The sequence below is a fragment of the Notolabrus celidotus genome, chromosome 2 (assembly GCF_009762535.1).
Source record: "Notolabrus celidotus isolate fNotCel1 chromosome 2, fNotCel1.pri, whole genome shotgun sequence".
In the NCBI taxonomy this organism is placed as follows: Eukaryota; Metazoa; Chordata; class Actinopteri; order Labriformes; family Labridae; genus Notolabrus; species Notolabrus celidotus.
Window position 1 is genome coordinate 17460497 of NC_048273.1, and position 24598 is coordinate 17485094.

The 24598-nt window shown below is 39.7% G+C and overlaps 2 protein-coding genes and 1 long non-coding RNA gene across 6 annotated transcripts in view; 1 reads left to right on the forward strand and 2 right to left on the reverse strand.

The window, feature by feature from the left end:
* Positions 1 to 24598, reverse strand: part of agbl4 (ATP/GTP binding protein-like 4) — a 318584-nt gene that overhangs the window by 38888 nt on the left and 255098 nt on the right. The window lies entirely within an intron of this gene.
* Positions 1182 to 17345, reverse strand: bend5 (BEN domain containing 5). Of its 4 annotated transcripts, XM_034703783.1 has the most exons (7): positions 17252 to 17332; positions 17070 to 17128; positions 15827 to 15957; positions 14397 to 14874; positions 11045 to 11193; positions 8035 to 8248; positions 6063 to 7797 (listed from the first exon to the last, which is right to left on the reverse strand). In XM_034703783.1, the coding sequence occupies exons 3-7, from the start codon at positions 15926 to 15928 to the stop codon at positions 7601 to 7603; spliced, it is 1140 nt and encodes a 379-aa protein (XP_034559674.1). In that variant the 5' UTR covers positions 15929 to 15957; positions 17070 to 17128; positions 17252 to 17332; the 3' UTR covers positions 6063 to 7600. The 4 variants fall into 4 exon arrangements, with proteins under 4 accessions (XP_034559661.1, XP_034559677.1, XP_034559674.1 ...); XM_034703770.1 differs by having other exon boundaries at positions 1182 to 7797; positions 17070 to 17345; XM_034703786.1 differs by lacking the exons at positions 17070 to 17128; positions 17252 to 17332 and adding an exon at positions 16054 to 16964 and having other exon boundaries at positions 1182 to 7797.
* LOC117827267 lies at positions 16541 to 23739 on the forward strand. Its single transcript, XR_004634178.1, has 2 exons — positions 16541 to 16833; positions 23141 to 23739. It is a non-coding gene; the product is annotated as an uncharacterized LOC117827267 (long non-coding RNA).

The following is a 24598-nucleotide window of genomic DNA, read 5'->3' on the forward strand; positions in this document are numbered from 1 at the left end:
GATGCACTCCAAAAAAACAACAAACTTGAAACACAGATCTATAGTCAGAGTGTTGGGGATGTACTGGAGAGAGGGAGGGAACTTCGTGGTGACAGAAGCTCTATACGGAGTCTATGGGGACGAAAGGTAGCATGAGATGTAGCGTTAAAATGCATTGAGAGCTTACATGTCAACACTGATCTGTGTATATGGGGGAATGAGTTGTCAAAAAAGTAACATCACAGTTCTCTACCTCCGCCTGTCTGTCTGTAAATCTGTCAGTCTGTCTTGTGTCAGACAACATTAGGAGATGCTTTAAAATTTAATTTGTGCCATTGTATGGCAAACCCAGAATCTCATTTTAATCTTCGCATTTAAATTAAATGTTTAACAAGTCGCTGTGTGCTGACAAATTTGAATTAGCCTAGGGGTCAGTAAGGTTTGCTGAAGCCCATTCAGCACACATGGCCATCAATTTGAAAATAAAAAACTCTCTTGACATTAGTTAAGTGGGATTCCAGAGTAAAAAAATAACACTTAAAGCATGAGCCAGGTTTACGCTCCAAGCTATTGACCAGATTTCACCTCGATCTGGTGGTTTGTAGAATATACAGATTGAGGTGAAAATACTATCAGCAGAAATTAAGTTTACTTACTCAGAGACCCTTGTAACTTTTGGAAAATATGTTATAAGCGGTGAACAATGCAGCACTGTCACACTGATTTCTAAAAGTGGCACCAGGATAATTTTTTTGTGTGTGCATATTTTAAAAAACAGCTGAGATGAAACATGTTCATTAATCAGGTGAAAGTTAGTACATCCTTTATTCCCCATTTGAGGTGAGGTAAGTAAAGAGTTAACTTATTTCCAGTTTTTGTGTAAAGGTAGGCTAACATCACGTCTAACAGCTAGCTCTATATAAAACATATGTATGAGATCATCATTACTATCTGAACCATAAAGTTAAAATATGTGAAAACTTTCCCCCCCAGATATTAGACAGAGGCATTATCAGCAGCGTATAAAATGTTAAGTTTGAAGATAGATAATAAAAAATAGAGAAACAGGCAGGTTGACTCTGATTTTAATCTCAGCATTCAATATCTAACAGGTGCCTTACAAAAAAACCCACAATGCTTGAAGAAATAAACAGGTAGAGAATAAAGAACACAAGGCAGCAGACACAAAAAAAGACAAGAGGTTTGTGCTGATAGAATAAAAGTCTGGATTTATTTCAGTTTATCTATACATTAAACAGGTGTTCCTGAATGCAGCAAGAGAAAACACAAAACAGGATGCTAAGCGTCAAAGAGTTGCTCGCATAGCAGAGGTGTGGCCGGTTTAGCAAAGACATAAACACTCTCTATCGCATATACTTATAACATCTTCTGTAAATGTACGGATGCCTCTGGGAGGCTAAAGTAGGGTGAGGGAGTTTTTACTGCAAATTCTTTTCACATTATCATACCAACTGAAAACACTCCACTCAGTAACAACCCTGGTTTCCCCTAATGCAATGCAGTTATAACTGTTATAAACATTTTCAAGCAGCCCCGTATAGCCCAGTTTAATTCAGCTTAGTGAGTATGAAAATGTTGTAATAGTTCTGTACTGATTTGTCATGTCGCCATTGTCCACTTTGACTTTATCTCAAGGCTTTCCAGACACATTCAAAGGTTTTGAACGCTCCCCAGTTATCTCCCCCCTGGTTGGCCCCTCACCCAACAGTGATGTGGTACCAGGTGATCACAACTCCACACCTGCATAGGAATTCATTTAGACACAAAACTCCCCGGGTCAACTCCCTGGACCAGAGCAAAGCTTAAAATTGAACCATTATGAAACAGTCCAACGAATGGCTTAAGAGCTTCCAAGAAACCAACTGCTGTGTGTTTGAACACACATAATGATCACAGTAGAGAGGAGCTCCTCAGCATGATACATGTTCACAGACATCGTAAGAGTAAAAAAAGCAATAAACAAAACACATGCATACATACATACAAACTGACAACTGAGCATACCTCCAACAATTTGGGGCAAAAAAGATTCCATTGGCGTCACTGTGCAGGGAGAAAAATGTATGCAATCTTTCAATGATTGATTTGGGTTCACGAGGAGTCAATCATAAACAAATTGCGACAGTAATTTCTATTTACTAACACTGAGGACAGTTGAACTGTATTAACAGAAGACAACACTTTGGGGATTACAAAAGTGACAGTGGTAACAGGAATCACTCATTCTAACTCAGACAAGTGAAACACCCTGAACAGTCTTTGTGAGGAAAAACTGGTAATGGCAAATACACCAATCAATGTTCCATTTTCATTGTGGTAACCTTGTCGGCCTCTGATACGGTTATTGGTAGTGGTATCAACCACTGATACGGCCATAAATTCCACTAGTCAATGGGCTTGTGCTAGTATTGGCCCCAGATACAGATACTGGTATTGGTATCAGTCACCAGTAATGTAATAAATGCACTGTTCTGATATCATAACCAATTATACCCCTAAAATTTTTTTTGGTAACGTCAAAACTCAAATACACACTGTGGTGTTAGCAGAGAGGGTAACCTCAGTCACAGCTTGCAATATGTCAGATATCGGTATTTTTCAACGACATCATGTTTTCAGATAGTAGAGTATCAGAGGAGTCATTGGTATGGGACAATACTAAGTATTGGTATCAGAATCAGGGAGGGGTAAACCTACATCATTAACTCTACATTCTTGACACATTTCATACTTGAAAATGTCTTATACCACTTCCAATGTTTAGCATTTTTCAACCATCAACAGAACTACCAATGGAATCCTGCTTCTGTCAGACAAACTGGACCAAACACATCATGGTTTTGCTGAGGAACTCGTCGACTGTTACAAACACTTCCCAATCCAACGGAGATTTCTTACATGACAACCTGGCATGCAACCAGTGAACAGTGTAACCCTTAAATCTATTGGTCATCTGAGTGTGATATAATAGTCATGTACTATTTATAGTGAACCTGATCTAACCAGTAAAAATGCATATTTCTGAAATTCACTGCAACAAAGTAATATCGGTAGACAACAGGTGCTAGAAGCAGATGCATCCATTGAAAATCAGCAAGTTCTGAGGTACTTCTGAAAATCACAGCTGAGGATATAATCACTATCTACAATATTTGGATGGATAGCATATAGTTGATACAGTAATAGCAGGTTTATCGTTGAGCAATGTATTTTGGCTTACAATTTGATTAGCTGAGGGGATAGTGGCGGTTGACACACCTGAATAAAACATAGCTTTATGAGGATAAAAACATAGAAAAACAGCACCATTTGAGGTCCGAGAGACAGATCAGCTTTTGAACTGTTTGCTGGTAGCACCGTCAACCAGTAAAAATCTCAGAATGCAATACAGAGACAGAACACAACCACTGATCAACTGCACGACATAGCAAAGAGCGAAGATATATATTCAGAGACGACCCCTCACACAGACACCCCTTTAGAGCAGCATCTTTAAGCAGGTAATAAAACTGATTTCTCCTAAGAATGATATCGTGTACTGAGGTGTTTTACAAGTTTTATATGCTGTACATGTTGAGTTACCAGGTATATCTTTCCTATAGTTTTTTTTTAATATACACACATAGTTTACAGTCACTGACAAACAAACACCAGAGCAACAATGAGGTAGGACGGTGAAGTTAGATGAAGTAGAACCGGTTTGTGGATTGTATACAAAGTTACTGATACCTTAAGAAAAATATAGGCCCAACAATGTGTTCCTCATGTTTGTTTTCTTACTTTGAGTAAGTCTGACATTGTATCTGAGGCTCAGAGAGTTATTTTTATTGTGTACACTTAGTTGTGAAAACTGCAGGATGAAACCATTTATCTTGTTCCACACAGGGAAGCTAAAGCTAATCGCTTTCTTTCCCAATCAAACTGTCAAAAAGCGAACTGTCAAAAAGCAACATAAAGCTCCCCGACTTCCAAAACTTTGACGGGTGTTCACAACATAAGCCAAAACACCAAGCTAGCAATAGGATTTGCTTTTATCTTGATACATTTGCATTTTGAAATCCAGTCCATATAAATGTCAGGGGAGTGAGGAAATAGAGGTGGCACAGGAAGAGGATCACAGAGCCAGAGAGGTTACATTTCCTCCTTATCGCTACTTGAGTGTGACAGTGAGAGTACTGGAAGGTCTGGTGTGGTGATACAGAGCCAAACTAGCCTATATCATCCATTAATGGCTCCAATATGCAGCTACAACCCAAACTGCTCCTCTGCAAGTGACTTGGAACATTTGACAGAGATTAATCAAAATCTGGGTTAAAAACATACAGTACTTCCATACAGCTTTCATCCACTAAAGATGGTTTTAGTTAAAGGATTAGGCTTAATCGCGCTCCAGGAAAACAGCCTATAAAAGAAGTTAACATTTCAAGATGATGTAATAGCTCTATTAATGCTCTGTCTTAAAGCATGATTTTAACCACACACCCTTTTGGCATCAAACAACAAAGAAACAAACACAAACACACCACATAACAATGTGTCAGAATTTCAGCATGATTGCTTTGCACAGCAGAAATCTTTTCTTTCTTTTAAATCACATGTATTTTCAATACATGTTAGCGCACATTAACCTCACGTTGGTCTGTACAAGTAAAACAAAAAATTCAAAGATACTGAAAAAGGGATTTTTTTTTTTTTAAACAAAAGAAAAATAATATTAATGTCACAATTTTTGTGACTTAAGATTCACTAAGCTCTATCACCTTGGCTTTAGCCATTTTTGTGCAAACCCCGCTGATTCCTCAGTCAGCATCCCGCCTTCTTTAGCTTGATCTCAGCCTTCAATACTTTGGCTTACAGTTACCACTCACTTGTAAAAATACACATTATCTCTATATAAGTCATATCTATACATAACCAGCATTTTCACACATTAAGTTAAAGCACATATTCCAGTCAGCTTGCACATTTCATAGTTAAATATCTTTAGCTTGGTGATTTCTGTTTTGGGCTTATAAGCTATGACTTGTTTACCTTTGCTTGTAAATTTGTCAAGTAGGTCATATATTGTTCAGGAGGCCATGAGGGAGGCCGTAACGGCCTAATTTATCCATTAAGGTTTTAATATTTAGAAGTAGTGGTGTTACTACTTATCAGGAGTAGTTGAACGTATTCAATCTATTTAAGTTGTTATGAAGATTGGCATGACAGGGGCACATCTGACAGACAAAACTAAATCATATCCTATAACTTCCTCTCACCACAAAACAATAAAACCAAAGTTTTCTAAGGTGCTTCATAATAATACAATTAGTTTTAGGCCTTATTCTATAAACACATTTTGAAAAGGACGTATACCACAAATACATTTCCTTAAGATTGAAGAATTGCCAAGAACTTTAAAGTGCATTCAATGTAAATGATTTGTGTGAATCTAACTACTGCATTTGAATTTCTAGAGCATAGCAGTTCAACAATACAGATTTTCATATAACTGTGGCGGATCATATAAGGTAGATTCTACGGTGAGGCTTATAATAAATATCACATGTTGTGAATGTGGTTTAATATATGGGCTTTGTCAGAATCTGTAGTTAAGAAAGCCATGTTTCTCTTGTTCCAAGAGATCACTTTGGCTAAAAAGGGATAGATTATTTTCATATCTTTGTAGACTCTACCAATCTACATTTGGATATAACATCAAGCTTAAAGCCAACAACTCATGAAAAAAAAAAAAAGAGTAAAAAGAAATACAAGAAATTGTCAGGTAACATGGAATTACAACATCAATCAGATCAACCAAACCTTTATAACTGTAACATGACAAAAAACTGAAATATATGTTTGGTGGAAAAGTAAAAAGATGTGTTGTATATACACTAAAATATCTCCAAAACCAAAAGGTAGCTTAACAAAAGGCTGATCTCAACTTTTGAAATAACAAAAAAACTGAGACGGACATAAAAGACAGAGAGAAACAAACCAACCGAGACACAAGAATCTAGAGTCTGAAGAGGAAAGAGGCTTGATGGGCAGCTCTGCAGCAGATTCACAGTTAGCCACAGTTAGGTCACAGTTGAGATTTTAATCTGCAGCATTTAGTTCCAGCCTGCAGACAGCCACACAAACCGTTTGAATCAAAACAATAAACAACTGTAGAGAAAAAAATAATGAAAAAAAACAAAAACATACAAGAAAGAGAGGACTTTTTCAAAGTTCTGGTATAGTTCAGAGGAAATTGTCACTGGAGCGACCTTACTTTGTTCCCCAGTGGCTGTCTTAAAAAAGAGGGGGGTTATTTTGGGTTCAACAGGCCCAGAAATCTTCAACAGTTCAATAGAGAGACAGACAGCTTTACCCACAGCTAACACTGCCCACAACATCACGACCTGAACTGTGCTAACTTTGCCTTGAGTTTCATCCCCCTACATCGCCCCATGCAGCACAGCGTCTTTTAAATACAGGACAAGTGGTGGGTTAGCAAGTAGCTCAGCTCAGCTCAAATTGATGGAGCAAATCACACACAAAAGTACCTATGGCCACCTGTTGCATTCTCACAGTAAAGTGCAGGTGAAGCGTTAACCAGCTTCCTGTACATTTACAATCACAGCCTACTAGAAAATCCAGAGGCACACAAGCCCCTGGTGATTGCCAAATCCATTTAAGGCCTTTCTCGGCACCAACATGCCTGTACCACTAGAACTAATTCAACAGTCAAACTGCCTGAAAGTGACTTGTTTGGTTAAGAGTAACACAGGAATTACCAATCTAAAGCTTTCCTTGTGCTCTCTCATGATGGCAATTGCTCGGACCTAAAAGGTCAACATAAAAAACATTTGGAAATACAAATATCACTCTTTGGACTCCACATCAGAGTCATTAAACCTCCGTAAGCACACTTCATAATGAAGTGGCGTGTTACGATTGACCTATAGTTATGGGGAATAATTAATCTCTTGGAGAAACAGAATCTCCGTTGCAAAACGTAGTATGGCTGTTACCAATTAAGACTTGTGCATTTGACACCCTGATGTCCCTTTCTACACATTAAGTACCAACCACAAACTCTCAGCAGTTATAGGGTTGTCACCTAAACATCCAACAGTTCAAACCACTATGATCTAATGCAAGCTATTATCATTATCTTTGTAGCATCATAAGACTTTGCCCATGTAAATAACCTTACTTTTTAAAAGTTTAAGGAAAATGATGTTCTGACACAGAACAATAAATCAATTTAACAATTACATCTAATCTCACCTTTGACATAAATGCACACACATCAATAAACCATGTCTCCGTACCAATACCACTGTAAAGCTTATAAAACCACTCATACCAGCTCATATCAACTTGGTGAAGAAGGTGGGTAAAGCTGTCTGCTGGCCAATGAGGGAACTGGGCACTGAGGAAGCTGATGGTTGCTTGGGAGGCTGGGAAACAGTCTATTTGTTTAAGAGTTTCACAGAATAACAAATCCAATGTGTCAACAAAATACAAAAAAAAAACTGCTCCTGAAACTCTGGCAAAAATCCTCCAATCCCCCATATCAAGTCCCCTCTAAATCCTGGGCAGAAGGCGCTGGCGTGACAACTGCTGACCACTACATGCCGTCGTAGGTGAAGTTCTCCATCTTGACTGTCTGTCTGATGAGCAGCTTGGACTCCCGCCGCTCCTCGTTCTTGATGGACTTGTTGATGTCCATAATCTTTTCACAAATGTATTTGTTCACTTTGGACAATCTCTGTGTAATCTCTGCACTGTCGGCTGTCTCTTGAGACACTCTGTCGTAGAGACACTCTGGGGAAGGAGTGAGTGTGAGCAGTCAGACTTCATTAGATTAGAAAACGGCTGATCTTATCTTTGTCTGGTGTCTAATGAATACAATTCAATAATTGGAAGCCTGTATCAAGAGCAGAAATCATTTTGTCTGTACCTGATGTTTTCCACCTCATCTCAGCTTACAAAAGACTCACCAAAACAAGGATTCATCTGTTTCGCGCTCTTGATTTCATAGGCTTTTAAAGTTTATCTTACCTCTGACGATTTTCAGTTTGCTGGGCGACAGTGGAGGTTTGGGCAGGGCATCTTTCTTCTTTTTGGTGGCTACTCCAGTGACACTACGGTTCTTAAGGGTTTCTGTGCCCCAGATCATGACAGCCAGGTTCTTTGTGAACTTAGAGTCTCCCTGGGTCCGCTGTAGCTGGTGCCACTTCTCCTCCTCTACCCAAATACCTCCACCGAGGTGTACCTATAAACAGGACCAGATAACAGTTGAATACACACATTTACAGTCAAAGGCAGAAAAAATCATATTCTGCAGAGTGCAAGATATAATAAATAGTTTTTGTGTTCAGGTTCAAAAACAAGCAAACTGTGATGTTGACAATTTAAAGCCAAGCGGTAACCTTCGGTCTAAAAATATGAGTCCAATGCGGAAGTGCTAAAAACTGCAGTTCACTGAGGATCCACTTGAGGCTGGCTCCGGAAGTACCGGAAGTCACATACACATGAATGGGAAACAGACGATATTTATAGTAGAAATAAACATGTTTACTGCCTGGTACAAAAGACAAATGTAGTCTGGATAGCTAATTCTCGATCAGCTCACACTGTGAGGGGGGTGAATTTTTTTCTAACGCGGCAATTTTGAAGATATTGAGATTACGAGTCTTCCAATGAGAGGCACATCTCACTGCACTGCACTGGAACAATGTAGCTGTTGGCTAGGAGGCTCAAACTCCACCTCTTTACGTCACACTGGCTCGACAGCAGCAATATGGCTGCCGCCGCCGATTTGCCTCAAAACAGCGCTTCAGAAACAGATGGGTGACGTCACGGATCCTACGTCCATATTTTATACAGTCTATGTTTAAAGCACACAATTCCCATTTTACAAGGGACAGTCTAATTCTTACTGTCTTTATCATGCAGGTTTTACCTATTTAAGAATTGTTTGCAAAAAGGAAAATAAGAGATATAATCAACCAAATAGGCAAAACAAATGTTTCACCAGCTATCTTTGGGACTTATGACGATGGGTTTGTTTTATACGCGTCTTTGACCAGCAAAGATTCTGACAAACAAACCCTCAAACATTTGGACATGAAGGAAATGAAAACAGAACTGGACAAAAACATAGTTCTTGTCCTCGATGAGTTCATGTTTTTTCAACAGATGCTGAAGCATGAGGCTTCAGAGCACTTTTTACTCTGTAAGGTTTTTTCAGATTTGGAGCAGGGATGTGAATTTCATTAAACCTTTATGGTATTTTAGAAAGAATACACAACTATCAACACAAGTAAGCTCAAAAGTTTAAGAAGATCACTGGGGTAAAAACTTGAATCATGGCTTAATGCTTGGAAAGCTATGATTCAAAGTAGAAAACAACAGATTTAAACGTATAGTCAACCTCCATATCAAAACGAATCCATAGGTGATGCTGTAGATCACCTTTCTTGTGTTTGGTGCTGTGGGATCCCAATCCAGTTCCACTAATCAGCAATACCCCATGCGGTTGTAAAACCATCTAAATCTAAATCAACAAGGCAGGTCATGGCTTGTCATGGGAGAACACTGATGAACCGGATCCCGCTTAGACCAAATTACAAATCCCAAGAAGCACCACTTTCACCAGCAAGGATACATAAATAAGCTCAGGCCACTGGCTGCTTGTAGCCTGGATTACCTCCACTATGAACTTAGCCTGGAGCTCCCTACACACTGCCGCTGCACGTTGCATAAGCCTCCACCAATCACTCCAAGCCGATTGCCAGCCTAGGCAGACTGCCCTGGTCTTCTAGGTGAGCTAATGCAGCAGGGGGCATGTGCGACTCCCTTTCCCTTCTCTACTCTCTTATCACTGTAAAGTCTTTAGGCCAGCATCCAAAAGGCTTTTCCCTGTGCAGCTAATGTGCTTTAGGCCCCCGGCCAGCAGACAAGCTTTTTACTGCCCTCAAGTTAGACAAGATTGTTTTCATCCTCCCTCTCCGATGCTCTCGTCCATCGCTCTCTCCACTTCTCCTCTTTCTTCAGACTCTCTCTCTCTCCCTCTCTCTCTCACAAGGGCTAACCTGTCAGTCAATTTAAATTTCTCTCGTGCAAATAATTAATATGGGGTCCCTGATGTAGGAGAGTTCTAATTTGCAAGTGTTCTTCACGCTTGAAGTGGCTGAAGGCCCCAGAGCTTGTAGTACCAATTCCCCCCCTGTCATCAGAGACAGGACGCTGGTTGAGTTACAGCGGTGGGGGGTGAGTGAGGAAACCTAACAGGCCAATAAACACTGATGATGCCGGCTGGGCTTGCAGGAACAATAATAATCTTCTCAACCTTGTTTACCTGCTAGGGTAGGGCAGCCAGGGGGAAAGGACTGATCAACTATGACAGCATATTCCCAGGTTCATGGGTGTTAAGAGGAAATACAGCATTTCCTACAAAATCAGGCTACCTCTGGCTCTCTGCCCCCAAGGCAGAGAGCCAGAGAAACAAGGATGGGTACTACGAGAGTCAAGGCTCTCACAGGAGGAGAGGGGTTCTTGGGGTGAATGTTAAAATCTCTGTTATTTAAACTTTGATGGTATATGTTTCAAACATATTTAAATATAGAACCAAAGACATGAAATTGTACATGAAATATGAATAATTTATGTATCTCTATAATAAGCACAGGCCTGTTTTTACTGCTAGCTAATTTAGCATCACTAACAAGCCTAAAACAGAAACAGAAAACTTCAGGTTAGTGTGTTATCTGTGACTTAATTTAAGGCTTGTCAAAGAGTTGTTGACTGGTGCTGTGTTTCAGTTCTGTGTTGGGAATTGTATTGCCGGAGGAAGCACTGTGTTTACATTTGAATGGGTAATTTTGCCTCAAGGATCAATGTCAGAATGTGAAAAAGACGTAGGTGAATGGAAATGGACAGGGACATCATGGAGGGTTGGAAGCAGATAGATAGATAAGCAATTTGGCTGCAATAATTGAAAAATTGGAATCCATGTTCCAACTAGAGGGAATCAGGAAAAGCTAGTTGCAGAGATAATCTCCCTTACCTTTCCATCGTTGCAGGTGTACACTGTTCTGGGTGAGGGTGAATAGCTGGAACTGGTGTTGGCTTCTTCTCTGCATGTCTCTTGGACCTCTACAATCGGTTCAACCACTTCAGCCTTGATTGTCTGAGTGCCATTGTCATGCATAGGCTCTGGAGATGCAGAATACAAATGTAACATTACTGTTATACAAGTGACAGATACGTGTGTCTGCATATCTACTTTACATAGCCATGTACCATGACCATGATGACACTGCACAATAGCTGTGAATATCCTGTTGCACTTAAATCCCTAGAGCATCTAGTAGCATGTTCCTACTGAGTTGCCCCGCTGCTCTCTGCTTGCTTGCTTTTGCTGCCTTGGGCCGAGGCTCCCCAGTGCCTCAAGACAGGCGTTTGTTTTGGCAAAGTTACTAAGCAGGCTTGATGGCAGGCCATGCTAAGCTCCAGTGTAGCTGAAGAGTTGTAATATCGGTCAATGCACTCCAACCCATCCCGACAGCACCACAGGGTGCTCTAATCTATCCATTAGATGGTCTCGCCAGCAGCCAGGCGAATCTTTCCGGATCTACAAGTGAGGCTGAGGTTAACACCAGCATCTGGCAAGGCTTGAGTTTGTACACTACTGCGCACTATAACGTCACCACTTCTAAGCACACTGTCATCTATAGAGCTTTTCATATAGCTTACTGTATTGGATTCACCTCTTTTGTACTGGAACAACAAAACCCTATCACTTTTATTTCACTGTTGTATCATTTGTTTTTATTACCACTTACAAATTTGTTTTATTATCCACCTTTCATACTTATCACCTGGCTGTGTTAAATACTTGATTCTAATTGGTCAAAACTAGAGAGGGCCGATACCGATACCCATTATGAGTAGTCCATGAGGCTGATAACCGATATTTGGAGCCGATATTCATTTGCAGTAAAAGGGGAAATATTGGCGTCAAAATTTTGAATAATATAAACTCCAACACTTAACTTTGTTTAAATGCTTTTAAGCCTATGTTTATTAAACAGCTTTTCAGATTTGGAACATATTAAAGTTTTTTTTTTATCTTAGACAATAGACATCTTTGTTTTAAAATTCTAACAAAGTGCAGGGAGCTCCCAGGCTCAGCAGCATGTCTTATGAAGTTAAATGAAAACTTAAACAAATACAGTTTTCCAAAATGTCACTATAACTGAAATGTTAATCTTTCACTTGTCTTTGTTTTATGGGGTTATTTCAGTTTATTTGAAGTGGGGTGGTATTACTTTTAAATCACTAGTAATTGAAGGGGCCACAACGGATGCTGCTCAGCTTGTCCCCTGTAATGAGAAACTGCAGGGAGAAATAGAACACAAGCTAGGCTACGGTTTCTGCAGACGGTGTCATTTCTGCCACGTGATTTAGTGAATTTTGAGCCAAAATAACCCAGTTCTAAATTGATCTCATATTGGCCGTCGGATTTAAAAGCAAGAGTGAAACCAGTGACAACTAGATCATACATGTCATATCAAGTCAATCTCACGAAAGGAGTCCAGCATATGTTTATTATTTTGACTCTTCCAGTTGACAATATGGCCAAAATGTTAGTTACTTAGAGCATCTGTGAATGCCATGGAGTATATTTATCTTATCACTCTTAATCTATTTGGAGAGCACAAAACATGAGATTAATATCAAAGGCTGCACAGCTACGAGCAGCGAAAAGAGCAGCTCTCAGGAACAATAATAACGTCATAGGAGGAACACATGGCAGACACAAGCAGGGGATGTCGAAACACAAGGAGCTCAGTGAGACCCAAAGCAACCACATATCATAACATGGTATGGGCTTTGTCAGTGTTATGGGACTGTTTGGGAGATAGTAAAGGCCAAGTTACAGGGAGGAGGAATTTATACAGATGCTGCTGTTATTTTCTGCTTTCTTCTAAGAATGCAAACAGCTAATTTTAAGACCTTAATGTGAAAATGAAAATGTTTAATGTGATTTATAACACCAAAGCAGGCTGATGTTGAGACTTAAACATGAATGAAAATGTCAAGTTTTATGTTTATTTGACCTGAAAATTTGCTGATAAAAACCTTGCCAAAGAGAGCACTACCAACAGTTGTATCTAAGAGTCTCTTCTTTAGTGGCATGAACAAATCCTTTTTAGATCAGTAAAATTATCTTTATTCAATACTTAGTTTCAACTTGTTTGTATCTTTGGTCGGGGGCTGAGAAATGAGGAAAGCCTCATTTCCCAGACAACACTTGTCCTACCCTGTTGGGGTTCTATTTTGAATAACCACCTGCTCGCTGTACATTATCTCTTACATAACTACCACAATAATACTTTTTGCTAATATTGAAGCTTTGCTGTACACTTCACCTCATAACAGTTTCCTTTTTTTTCGCCTCTGCCATCTCAAGGCTTCTTAGAGAGCTTGGCATGGACAGAAATAAAGACTCTTGTGGGAAACTGAGTTTGAGAAATTGATAAAGAGTCATACAACTCCTCAACACACCTTCTTTACCTTGCAAAAATGAAATGATGGTCAAGTACCAAAACACCTTCTTTAAAATTTAACAGCAGGTAGGAGACTCAAAGGTTTCTGTTTAAAGCAAGTCTTTGATGAAACACAAGAGAACTGAACCTGTGGTAACCTTCTTTTTTTAGGAAGGTCACTTTAACCACTGGTCTGGTCTATCTCTGAAAGCATCAAAGTACTGCAATGGAGTTCAAAGTTGATTTATCTAAGCTCCATTTGTATCTGTGTTTTAAACTTAGCAGGACGAAACAAAATACATGTTGACATCCAGCCTCAAATAAAAAACTCTGAAAAGTATCTCCAACTGCTCAGGAAAAAATAATAAAACTCTGAATAAGACTTTCCCTGATGATCAATATACCAGTTACATCTAGTGAATGAAGGGGTAGGAGTAAAAAAGTTCTTACTTTCTAGTTGCTACTTCTTCCTACTCTTTTTTCGCACACGTAAATCGAAATGTTGGAACGCTTACTGATAAAATGTTCTTTTCATTCTTAACTACTGTTGATTTTTCTTACCGTAAAGTAAAAACCACAACATATTTCACTGTTCTCAATGAATGCCATGCCAGATAAGAATAGAATAAGGAAACCACTGGAAATTAAAACCTGTTATTACTTTTGTCTTTAATCAAATTGTACCACCTGACACTGAACTGTTTGAGGCCCCTTAAGGTTAATTTCGGATAGTTTTTTCAAAACCAAATGACTTTATTTTTGTTGCCATTTTCCTTAATAGGCTGACAGGATTAAAGGTTACTCATTAACTCCACAGCGTAATCAGCAAATGTTTGTGTGTTTGTGTAAATGCTCCTGGTGCCTCACCACTGCCAAGTCTCATGAGTAGTACGTCTTGCAGCCTCCTGTTGAAGTCCCTCAGTTCTTTGACTTCTGTCAGCAAGCTTCCATATTCCTTCAGCTTCTTGGCCTGCTGCACCAGCTGTCTGCGGGTTCTCTCCAGCTCCTGCTGCAGCCTCCTCATCTCCTCTTCTTGTTGTCTGTAGCTATGAACTAGCTCCTCGTACAGGACTCTAGGAACCACAGCCGCTGCTACCCCAGACACACAATCTGTGTCCACCTCTAAATGCTGCTGTGGCTGATGGTGATGGTGCTGCTGATGTTCTGCCTCCATATCTTCATCTTCGTCGTCTGCATCATCTACCTCCTCGGCCAGCCGATCCTCATCCAGGTCCTCTTCGCCCTCCATACAGGAGCTGGCTGCATTTCGCTCCAGGCGAGCTACGACTGCTGCCAGGCTCTTGGATGAGTTGGAAAGAGGGCGTCCGTGGTCCTGAGAAAGGGCCTGAAGAAACAGAAACTGTCAAACTTGGCGGGACACGTTCAATAAAAAAAATGAGTAAAAAGAACAACAAGAGGGTTTAGTCATATGGACATAATGTTATGTCCTGTTTTTGTTGGGGGCTTAATACGATATTTGATATATGTCTTTGCTCCAGTAACAAATGACACTTGTGATCAAAGGTGATTCCAAACAACTCTTTGAAAGTAGAGCATAGAAGTAGAACACATAGAAACACACATAGAAACACTGTCAATCAAAAAAGGAAAAAAAAACAGCAAAAACAGACTGTAAACAGTTTATTTTGACCATGTGGATCTCAATAGGAACTGGGGGGAGAGGAGTCACTGAGTTCTTTGATGAGCCGCTCAGAGGATTTGTCTGTGAAAGGGCAGCTGTCCAGAGTGCTGAATTTGTGTTAATCCAGCATATGGTAAAAATAGCGTGGGGGATTTTGGATGTCATCCAAGTTTATGGAAATGTGAAGTTGTATTATCAATAGAAAATCCTAAATGTAAGGCTGTTGCTGAATATGTATCAACAGGAGAGACACTTGTTGATGTGGACTTTTTCAAAGGCATAACGTTGTTTGATTATATTGGGGGTCCTTCCTGATATGGAACATGATTGTCTAGATGATATTTGGTGGGAAACATTTTTACCTTATATTGTTATGATACATTATTTAAAGTTATTTTAGGAGTGATAGTTGAAAACTTTACTATTTCAAATTTGTCAAAGAATCAGAATTAATCTGTAATGTAATAGTGCTATCAGTGAATCGATACCATCTAAGGGTAATCAGGTGGCAGTGTGAGTGTATGTCACAACACTGGTGTCACAGAGAGGACAAAGCAAAATAGTTGGTGAAGAGAAATGCTCAAACTTGTGTCCTCCAATATAACAATACATAACGACAAATATAACAATTACAATCTAATTCAGGTGAGCCTACCTTTTTATGTCTGAGTGGCATTCTGTCCTCCCCAAAATTGTTCTCTAAAGAGTTTCCTGAATTCTTGATGGACATCTTGGGAATTTTCATCTTCTTTTGCATTATACTGTCTTCAAACTCCTCTACTGTATCTGTGAAATAAAGACATAGAAGCAGGCAAAAATTAAATTATTACAAAAGTTTGATGTTTTTTTGTTTTTTTTGTTTGTCATAAAACGTGACATTACCTACACGATTTCATCCATTTGTCCAACCCGGGCCGACGAAGTTATGTCTTTCCATTATGTTGGATTATCTTTACTTGAGCATCTTAGGCTCACAACCTAAAAAAATCAGCTTTTCCTCCGAGCTGACAAACAAAACGTCCTGTACACACAGCGCTGTAACATCACTGCGGCTGTGAAGGTGTTAGATGGCACCGATCTTGCAGCCCAGACAGCTCAGGTTCAGGGATTAGTGATGTGGCGAGTTAAAGATCGAGCAGAGAGACGTCCCTGAGCAGAAATGACTGTAAATTGAGCTAACGTGAAACCATTGATCGTGCACGAGTTAGCTCACGAACATGTTAGGACACAGGCATGACGTTGAAATGTTACTGCCGGAGAGTTCTCTACATGTTGTCTGAGACTCGGTGCAGACTGCAGCATCCCGTCTGACACACAAACCTGCAGAAAACATGCTAACAAGCTAACCGTTACACACAAAGCTCTTAAGCTAGCGCCTTACTTCGATTGAAAACATCGACAAATCTTACTGTCATCCACAGGTTGTCACATGTGCTTACAGTGTAGTGACAGCTCTACGTCTGCACGCAGCACACTGGCATGTCAGCGCTGACATGCTAACACGGAGCTAGCGTTAGCTTCATGTTGTAAACAAGCGGAGACAGGCTAGCGTTACATGCCACGTATTTAGCTGAACAACCAGCACTACTTAATCGTGAAGGGGAGCAGACTCTTAGAACACGACACTCGGGATGTAAAAATCTGGAAATCACTGACACGAAGGTATGACTGCATGAGAAACTTATCTTAGCATATCTAACTAGCATGTCTAGCTAGCCACATCCGAGGACGTTGTTGTGTCTCAGTGTCAGACTCCAGCTGATCACGTCCTGACACATCGGACAAAAGAATCTACACTGACACATTCACAAGTTTCACGCACATTATCAGGACTTTATCAGACGGAGAAAAATCAGCACTGACAAGAGAAAAGGTGATGTGTTTAAAGGACAACTTACCTGCAAGGGCAAGGATCTGTGCTTCGCACGGCTGGCCTGCGCTGCCATTCTCTTCAGTTCTGTGAACCAGATACACCTTCTGATTATCAAAATCTGTTTTGTGCAGAGGGCTGAAATCTTCCACATTTGAAACGGGCAACGCGTAGCACATATCGTCTTCAAAGAATCTAACAAAAGCATACATTATTTACTTCTCTTTGGTCCTGCACTTTGGATATGGTTGACAGTTTTTCCTCACAAAGTATTAAAAAAATATACACATAAGGGGGGGTTGGGGATGGTGTCTGCGCTCGGCTACTCTTGCCTGGTCCACATCACCAGGGCAAATCATCAAGGCATGAGTAATAGACATGCATTAACTTTGCTATTTAGAGATGATCAGATGATATTAATAACACTTTATTTATATAGCACTTTTCAATACAAGTAACAAAGTGCTTTATATTTGGCAATAAAAACAAGAAGAAGTGCTAAGCAAAAGCAAAATTAAGCAAAAAGAAACAAAAGCTTAAAACATACAAACTTATAAAACAGACCCTTAAAATCTGCGCTAAAATTAAATAAAATCACACAATAAAAGCTTTCCTGTAAAAATGTGTCTTGAGTAATCACATAAAACACAGGACTGAGTCTGCAAGTCTGATCTCCTCTGGCAGGCTGTTCCAGAGTGTAGGAGCCCTGAAAAAGACCTGTCCCCTTTGGTTTTCAGTCGGGTCCTTGGAACAGCTAACAGAGCACTGCCAGAGGATATCAGACTGCGACCAGGTTTGTAGGGGGATAAAAGCTCAGAGATATATAGAGGGGCAAGTCCATGTTGTGCTTTAAAAGTCAATAAAATAATCTTAAAATCAGATCCAGAAGCTTCAAAAGCTATTCTTATTTATTTGTGTTTAACATTTAAAATTCTCTTCACTTGTGTAACATAAAAAAAAGCTTGATTTATTTTTTTAAACAGTTGTAAATTATAAGATGTACTTAAAAAGACAAAACAATGCAAAAATATAAAAACACAAAAAACATTTGTACATTAGTCCTATATTTACCTTTAAAGTTTAGCATCGCTTAGATGCACAAAGCATGACATATCAGTCGTCTTTAGTACCTTTTCCAATCAATTTATACACCCTTCACTTCTAACTGTGTCTTAAAGGAACTGTTCTTGTGAACTAAATTGAGAAAAGCCACAAAGATTATTACCTGCCGGCTCAGATTTGATTGGTCTCTTTGTGCTTTCATGTGTTTCCTGGTGTACTCTTCTCCTCTGCTCCTTGTATCACAACAGAACGACTTAAGGCCAGCTGACAGAAATGAACTCTTATTGTAAGACAGCCAGGTGGTTATACAACAGGATGGATTTCTCTCAGTTGTTACTCTAATGGAGAGCACCACAGTCGATAAATGACACTAACAATTTCGTTCTGCTTCGGCTGCTGTAATTGAAAAGTAACTGATGCAGAACTATATGGAGCTCTTTTTCTTCTCTGATATTTTGTTTCATAGTTTCAGGCATTTGGTTAGTTATGATTACGCCAGTTTCAAATGCCAGCTTCCCCATGATGTTTGTTCACTGTGCTGTATGACCGACTCAGAGTCTGGTAGATGTATACAAGAGAAAAACAAACAAACAGAGCGATGACAATAACTCTCAGAACATAATGGCAGTCATTTTATTTCAGTTACTGGAGCAGTGGTTTTGGCTGTTTTCAATTCAAGTGAGTGGTTTACTGTACCAGCTATGCTATTTTCTAAACTTTACTTTTCTGTGAAGTAAAACCAAGTAACAAACTAAGTCAAATTTCTACCATCATAACATTTTAGAAAGTTACATTTTTGCAACATTTAGTTAATAAATTAATTTATAGAGGTATTTTTTTTTAGTTTCAGCAATGGTTTATTCTATGTCTTGAAAAATTGGCAGAGCCCCACAAACTATAACCGGAGTGAGAGTGATAGACAAGAGATTTGAGTAGCTTCTCCACAAGTTGAATTGAGGATTACTGCTAATCTAAGCTTCTGTTCAATGGCTCTCCTGTCCACAAGGCTGAGCTTGTCAACATAAGGCTTCTCAGATTCAGTCTTTGAAGTGGCCAGTGTACTAATGCGGACACCGCTTAAGTTTGAACTTGTATTTATGAAGATGTTCAATCTAAACTAAAAAACTGCTTTCTCTCAAAGTTGGAGTTACAATAATATGTGGAGTTTTCAAATGTCTTTTATTGTACAAAAGTCTCTGCTTTTGACCAATATAAAAAAAAATCATGTTTGGCTGTCCCTCTCTCTGCCTGATTTTAAATGAAACCTCAAAATGTACTTTTATTCTTTGGCTTCTACCTCAGCATGAAGGTTTGTCCTTTTTAATTCCCTTTCTATTCATATCCACTCTTTTTTTTTTTTTTTTTACAATTTTATAGCTCTTATTGATCTATTATTTTAATGTGTTTTAATGTTTTTATGTTCTGGTTGTACAACCATTGATCAACTGTTGTTTTTAAATGTACTTTATAAAAACATTTAGACTGGATTTTATATTAATTAGTACTGAATGATTGCCATATATTTTCTGCTTCCTCGAGAAAAATCAATAACAACCCACCCAATAAACACAGCTGTTACACTAGTGTCCCTATCGTCAGTTAACTTTGTAGCCTTCTTAAAATTAGCTAACTTAGCTTTTAATGCTCCCATTAAGCTGCACTGAACATTTCCACTTATGCTGAACAGCATGAATCAGTGCTGCACCTGATCAAGTTTTTCTGCCTCATCACTGTCAGTCTGTGACAATTTGATCAAGAGTTCCAGGGTCTTTTAGCCCCCAGAACTACTTAACCCTGAACTTAAAGATTCTGTGCCCACCATTGTTGTCAGCATTTCAACAGCTGGCTGAAGTCCCGGGTAGATTGTGCAAATCAGGCCAGTGACGTATGGAGACTTTCAGTCGGATGCGTCCCTCATAAACGTCTTTAGACGATCTTTAAATACTTATCTGATGAGGATATTTTGAATCTTAATAAACAAAAAAACTTGTTTGCATTCGAAGGAAATCCATCTGTGTTTCAACAGCTGTGTAAACTCCACAAACACATGTTATGTTCAGCTGAAGGTCTCCAGTTTATAGTGTCACTTTTCAAACCGTAACACCAGGAGAGACACAATTGCGGTGGACTGAGAGAAGACTACTGTTACAAGCTGCTAAATCAAGGGAATCACAGCGTCTTCTTTTTTTGAAAAGTACACACACATACAAAAAAGATAGAACAGAAGAGAAATCAAGTGCATCACATATGTGTGTGATGTTATTGTGGATGGCGGGCAGAATAAAAACAATGCATATAATCTATCAATCAGTGACGTTCAGCATTGCAGGCCCTGCCCCTCAAAAGCCCTGGGACCTTTGAAAAGTGCTACCCTCCTAGCAGGGGCTTTTTAGGGGGGAGATTATCTACCCCTGAACTAAATTTAGACCCTGGGTCCACCGGTCGAAATGCAGGTAGTTCCGGGGTAAAGTCCCTCTGGTTGAAAAATGCCTTTTCCTTGCTATTTAGTCCTTATACACCCCCGTATCCCATATCATGTTCTGTTGCGTCCTTACTTCTTGCATCTTCCATTTTGCAGATGTCTCTGTCATTGCGTAAACTTTTAGTGTCACTATCCTTTCTCCCTTTGCGCCACTGTTTTCATCTCTTTTTTTGGTTTTATCACTGTTAACAAATCAATTTTGAATTTACCAGACTTATTTTTGCGCATTGATTTGATACAAGTTCACTGTAAATCATATGAAGAAAAAATAGTGGATTGTTACCATGTCTGATTGCTTTGTAATGACCAATCAGAATCAAGTACTTCTCAACACTGTTCAACAATAACACATGATCACCTGCATCCTTTTGTGTGCTATCTCATCTCAGTAGTACATATTATAACCATATGTGGGTTGCACATTTTCTCAACTTATAATACTTAAAAACCTTCCAGTAGTTACTGAATTGTGCTGTACATCACATCAGCCTCTGTGAGAACAGTTTACATGCACAAAAACAGTCATACAGCTTAACCCATGTACACCATTTTCCTCACAGTAATTATTTCATGCTACGTTGCACTGCAGAACTGCCTGAATGAACCAGCAGTTTTGTTCACAGGTTTTGTATAATACATAAAAGGTTGACTGGTAGATGTGGCATTATGGCAGCATGTATCAGCAAAGTCTAAAATGACCTTTCTATAAATCCACAAGGGCTTAAAATATTGCACTTTAACGAACAGCTAAATGTTATCGATTATGAGAATTTAGAGCACATCTACCATTTATTTAATAAATCCATTCGTCTCTTTTTAAAAATGCTCTCTCAAGCATACAAAATCCAGTGCAAGATGTAATAAACTTTCAGCATACTTATAAGCCAAAGCTACTTTGATGAATTGAAGCTGAAGGAATAACTCAAGGTAATATTTTAGCAATGGTTTATCTATGAGGGCATTTGATCGAGCAAAGACTAGAGTCAGGACAGAAGCCAGACATCATGTCCTGCCTATTAGCTCCACACTGCCAGGCTCATCTATCTTTATTGGTCATCCATTAGCCTGCATTAAAGGGAGACACAGGATAATAGCAGTAATGATGCTGATGATGGAATCAGACTGCGGGTACACACGTCATCATTGCAGTGTCACGCTGGGAATCATAAAGAGTTCCCACTGACAGACGGACAGATGGACAGACAGATTAAATAAACGACCCATTTATGAATGTGATCAGTTCTGGTGTGAAAATACGTGAGACAAACAAAACAGAGGCGAAAAACTAAACAAAATTAAAAAATGCCCATGATGCTTTGAGGTGTGTACATCAATTTAAACAGCACGTAGACAGCCAGTCAAAATGCAGCACCTGTGCCAATCTGCAGGACGGACAGATGCTGCTACAGGTGTGTCTGTGATGATGGTTGGCAGGGACACCAGACCAAGAAAAAATGATGATGCCAGGCATTAGACAGCAGGGATGGAGGGATCATTTAGGCAACATTGTGGAAAGATTAGGAAAGCACCAAGCAAAATGAAGATATGGGTGTCTGGCTCCAAGATGACAGAATCAGAGGAGCGTTTGCGTCTTTCATGGGCGATGCGTTACCACGATCAATCACAACTGTTTACAATCCACGGCTGAAACAGTTTCCTATTTTTGTTGCAGGCATCTCACCAGTCCTTCTCTTATTATACCTCTTAATTAGCTTCGCATGAGCTACTAATCAACCATGAAGAAGGCATTCACCAATTTAAAAAGTGATAGCCCATGAAATGAACAGCACAGCCTTCTACAAGCACATCACTGGCTAAAGCTTGTGGGGCCTTAAAAACAGACCTTTGACTGAAAGACAGAGAAGAAAAAGAAAGACACACTCAGAGGAAACCTTTTTTTGTGAATAAATCCTTCATTAACTGTTTTGAAAGGTATCAGCACAGGCCCTGCCATCATGCTGTGTTTACTCAGCAATCCACACAGGAGACATTGATCTTCTTCATAAGAAACATAATGACCACCAGAGAAATCCTGATCATATTTCAGCACCAGTCAATTCAGTTCATTAGGGCCGCTCTGCCTCCTGCTGTGGCCTTGTATTGATCTTGACAGTGTCACCAAACTGTCATTCTCCGCTAACTAGACGAGGATCTTACAGAACTGCAATTCAAGCAGTGGCAAGTCAAATAGAAGACTTAAGGGAGCAAACAAGCAAAAATATCTAAAAGAACAAAGATAGCCAAATCTTTAAAAAAAGAAAAGAAAAAAGGCAGCATGGACTGTCTGTGTCTGTGCCCTCTCTGTGTTGGCATCAAATATCAGACACGACAGAAGAAATCCTAAAAGTATCAAGGCTGTCCCCAGGTTTCAGAGAGAATTTTTCTTATGCCTCTAATACCTTTTTTCCACCGTCTCCTCTCCTCTAATCTCTACTTATCTGGCAGCCAGGTGAGCTGCAGCACATGGCTGGTGGGCAGGCTTTGGTCTGTGGGAATACAGCTCATCTTAATGGTATTTCTTCCCCCCTTTCCTTCTCTTCCCCTTTTTCCTCCAGGCCGGCTGTCAGACAGAGACGAAGGCAGCCCGAGAACTTCTAGTTGCTGACAGCGGTGGGGGTGCTGGGATTGGACGAGCGGCCACAGACGCCCGTCATGCAGAGAGGGGGCAGCCGGGTTCACAGGTGCACAGCATCTGACAGATAATAGCAGATAAAAGGCGGGCTAACCTGCGGCTTGCTCCTCGCTAAGGGAGGGGAGACCCGTGGTGGTGGGTGTGTGGGTCAGATGAGGAGGGGGTGCAGGGGCATGTTAAAGGGGCTCTGACAACTTGCGGCCTTTACTTAACCACACACCAGCCAGAATGAGACCAGTACACACACTTACATACACATGTCAAGGACAGGCAAGGTCTCGATCAGAAATCCCTCCACAGAATCTCTCCCGCAGCTTACTGTACACTTGGAGGAGGTTAAGATTGATTTGGAGCTTAATACAGAGTGTTTGCGCAGCTGTTGTGTCTGAAAAAGCACATCAAAACCCAGCAGTCGTGTTATTGGCTTTTTGTTTTTTGCTGCTCTTTTATTATCCTTGTATTAATTCTGGTTGAAAGAGCAGTGAGTCTCCCAAGTACAATACATTTTGTTTATTGCACTGAGCTTTTTCACTTGTATCTTCATTTTATTTCATGTTTTTATTCATATCCAAAGCTGCTTTTCATCTTAGCAAGCAAATCTAAACTAAATGCAAACACGATTTCATCTGTTCAAGGTATAATAACAATGACCCAAACCTATTTAAATCTGAAGTAAAAAAAACAACAACACTTCTGTTTGCAATCATTTCTACTTAATACTTTCACATCTCCCTGCTTCGAAACTTGGCTTGGCATGCCTTGATACACTTGATACACATACTACACAGTGTTAAATATCTACAATAACATCTAACAAGCCAGGACAAACGAGCTCTGACAGTGAGAAACGATGCCACATGTCATGCATCTCCTCTGCCATCCAGATGCAGGATGCTAGGTGATGTGAGGGTGGGAAACAGTCTGTGTCTCACTGCTGAAACACATTTAGTTCTGTGGAGGAGAAAACAGTCAAAATGAATCTGGCAATCAGCTGCAGCACGGCCTGAGACACACAACCTGACAGCTTCTTTTTTCTTCTGAGATGCTGCTGCTGCAGGAAAGAGACAGGTACAGGGGTTTTGAAGGTGCATTTTTCCCATAAATTGAGTACTTCTCTTTTTTTTATTTTGCCTTTATTTTACCGGGAGTATTCCTATTAAGAAACATCATCTCTTTTACAACAGAGTCCTGGCCACAACAGTGGGATGAAACTTTTCCAATAAGAAAAAACACTCTAAAAGCAAAAATGACATCAATCAATAGAAACAAGCAGTGCTCAGCAGTAAGACATTTACATTCACTGTTCAAATGATGACGAAACCTGGTTTTAAAATCTGCAAAACTAATAAAACGCTTCAGTTCAGGTGACCCTATAGCTCAG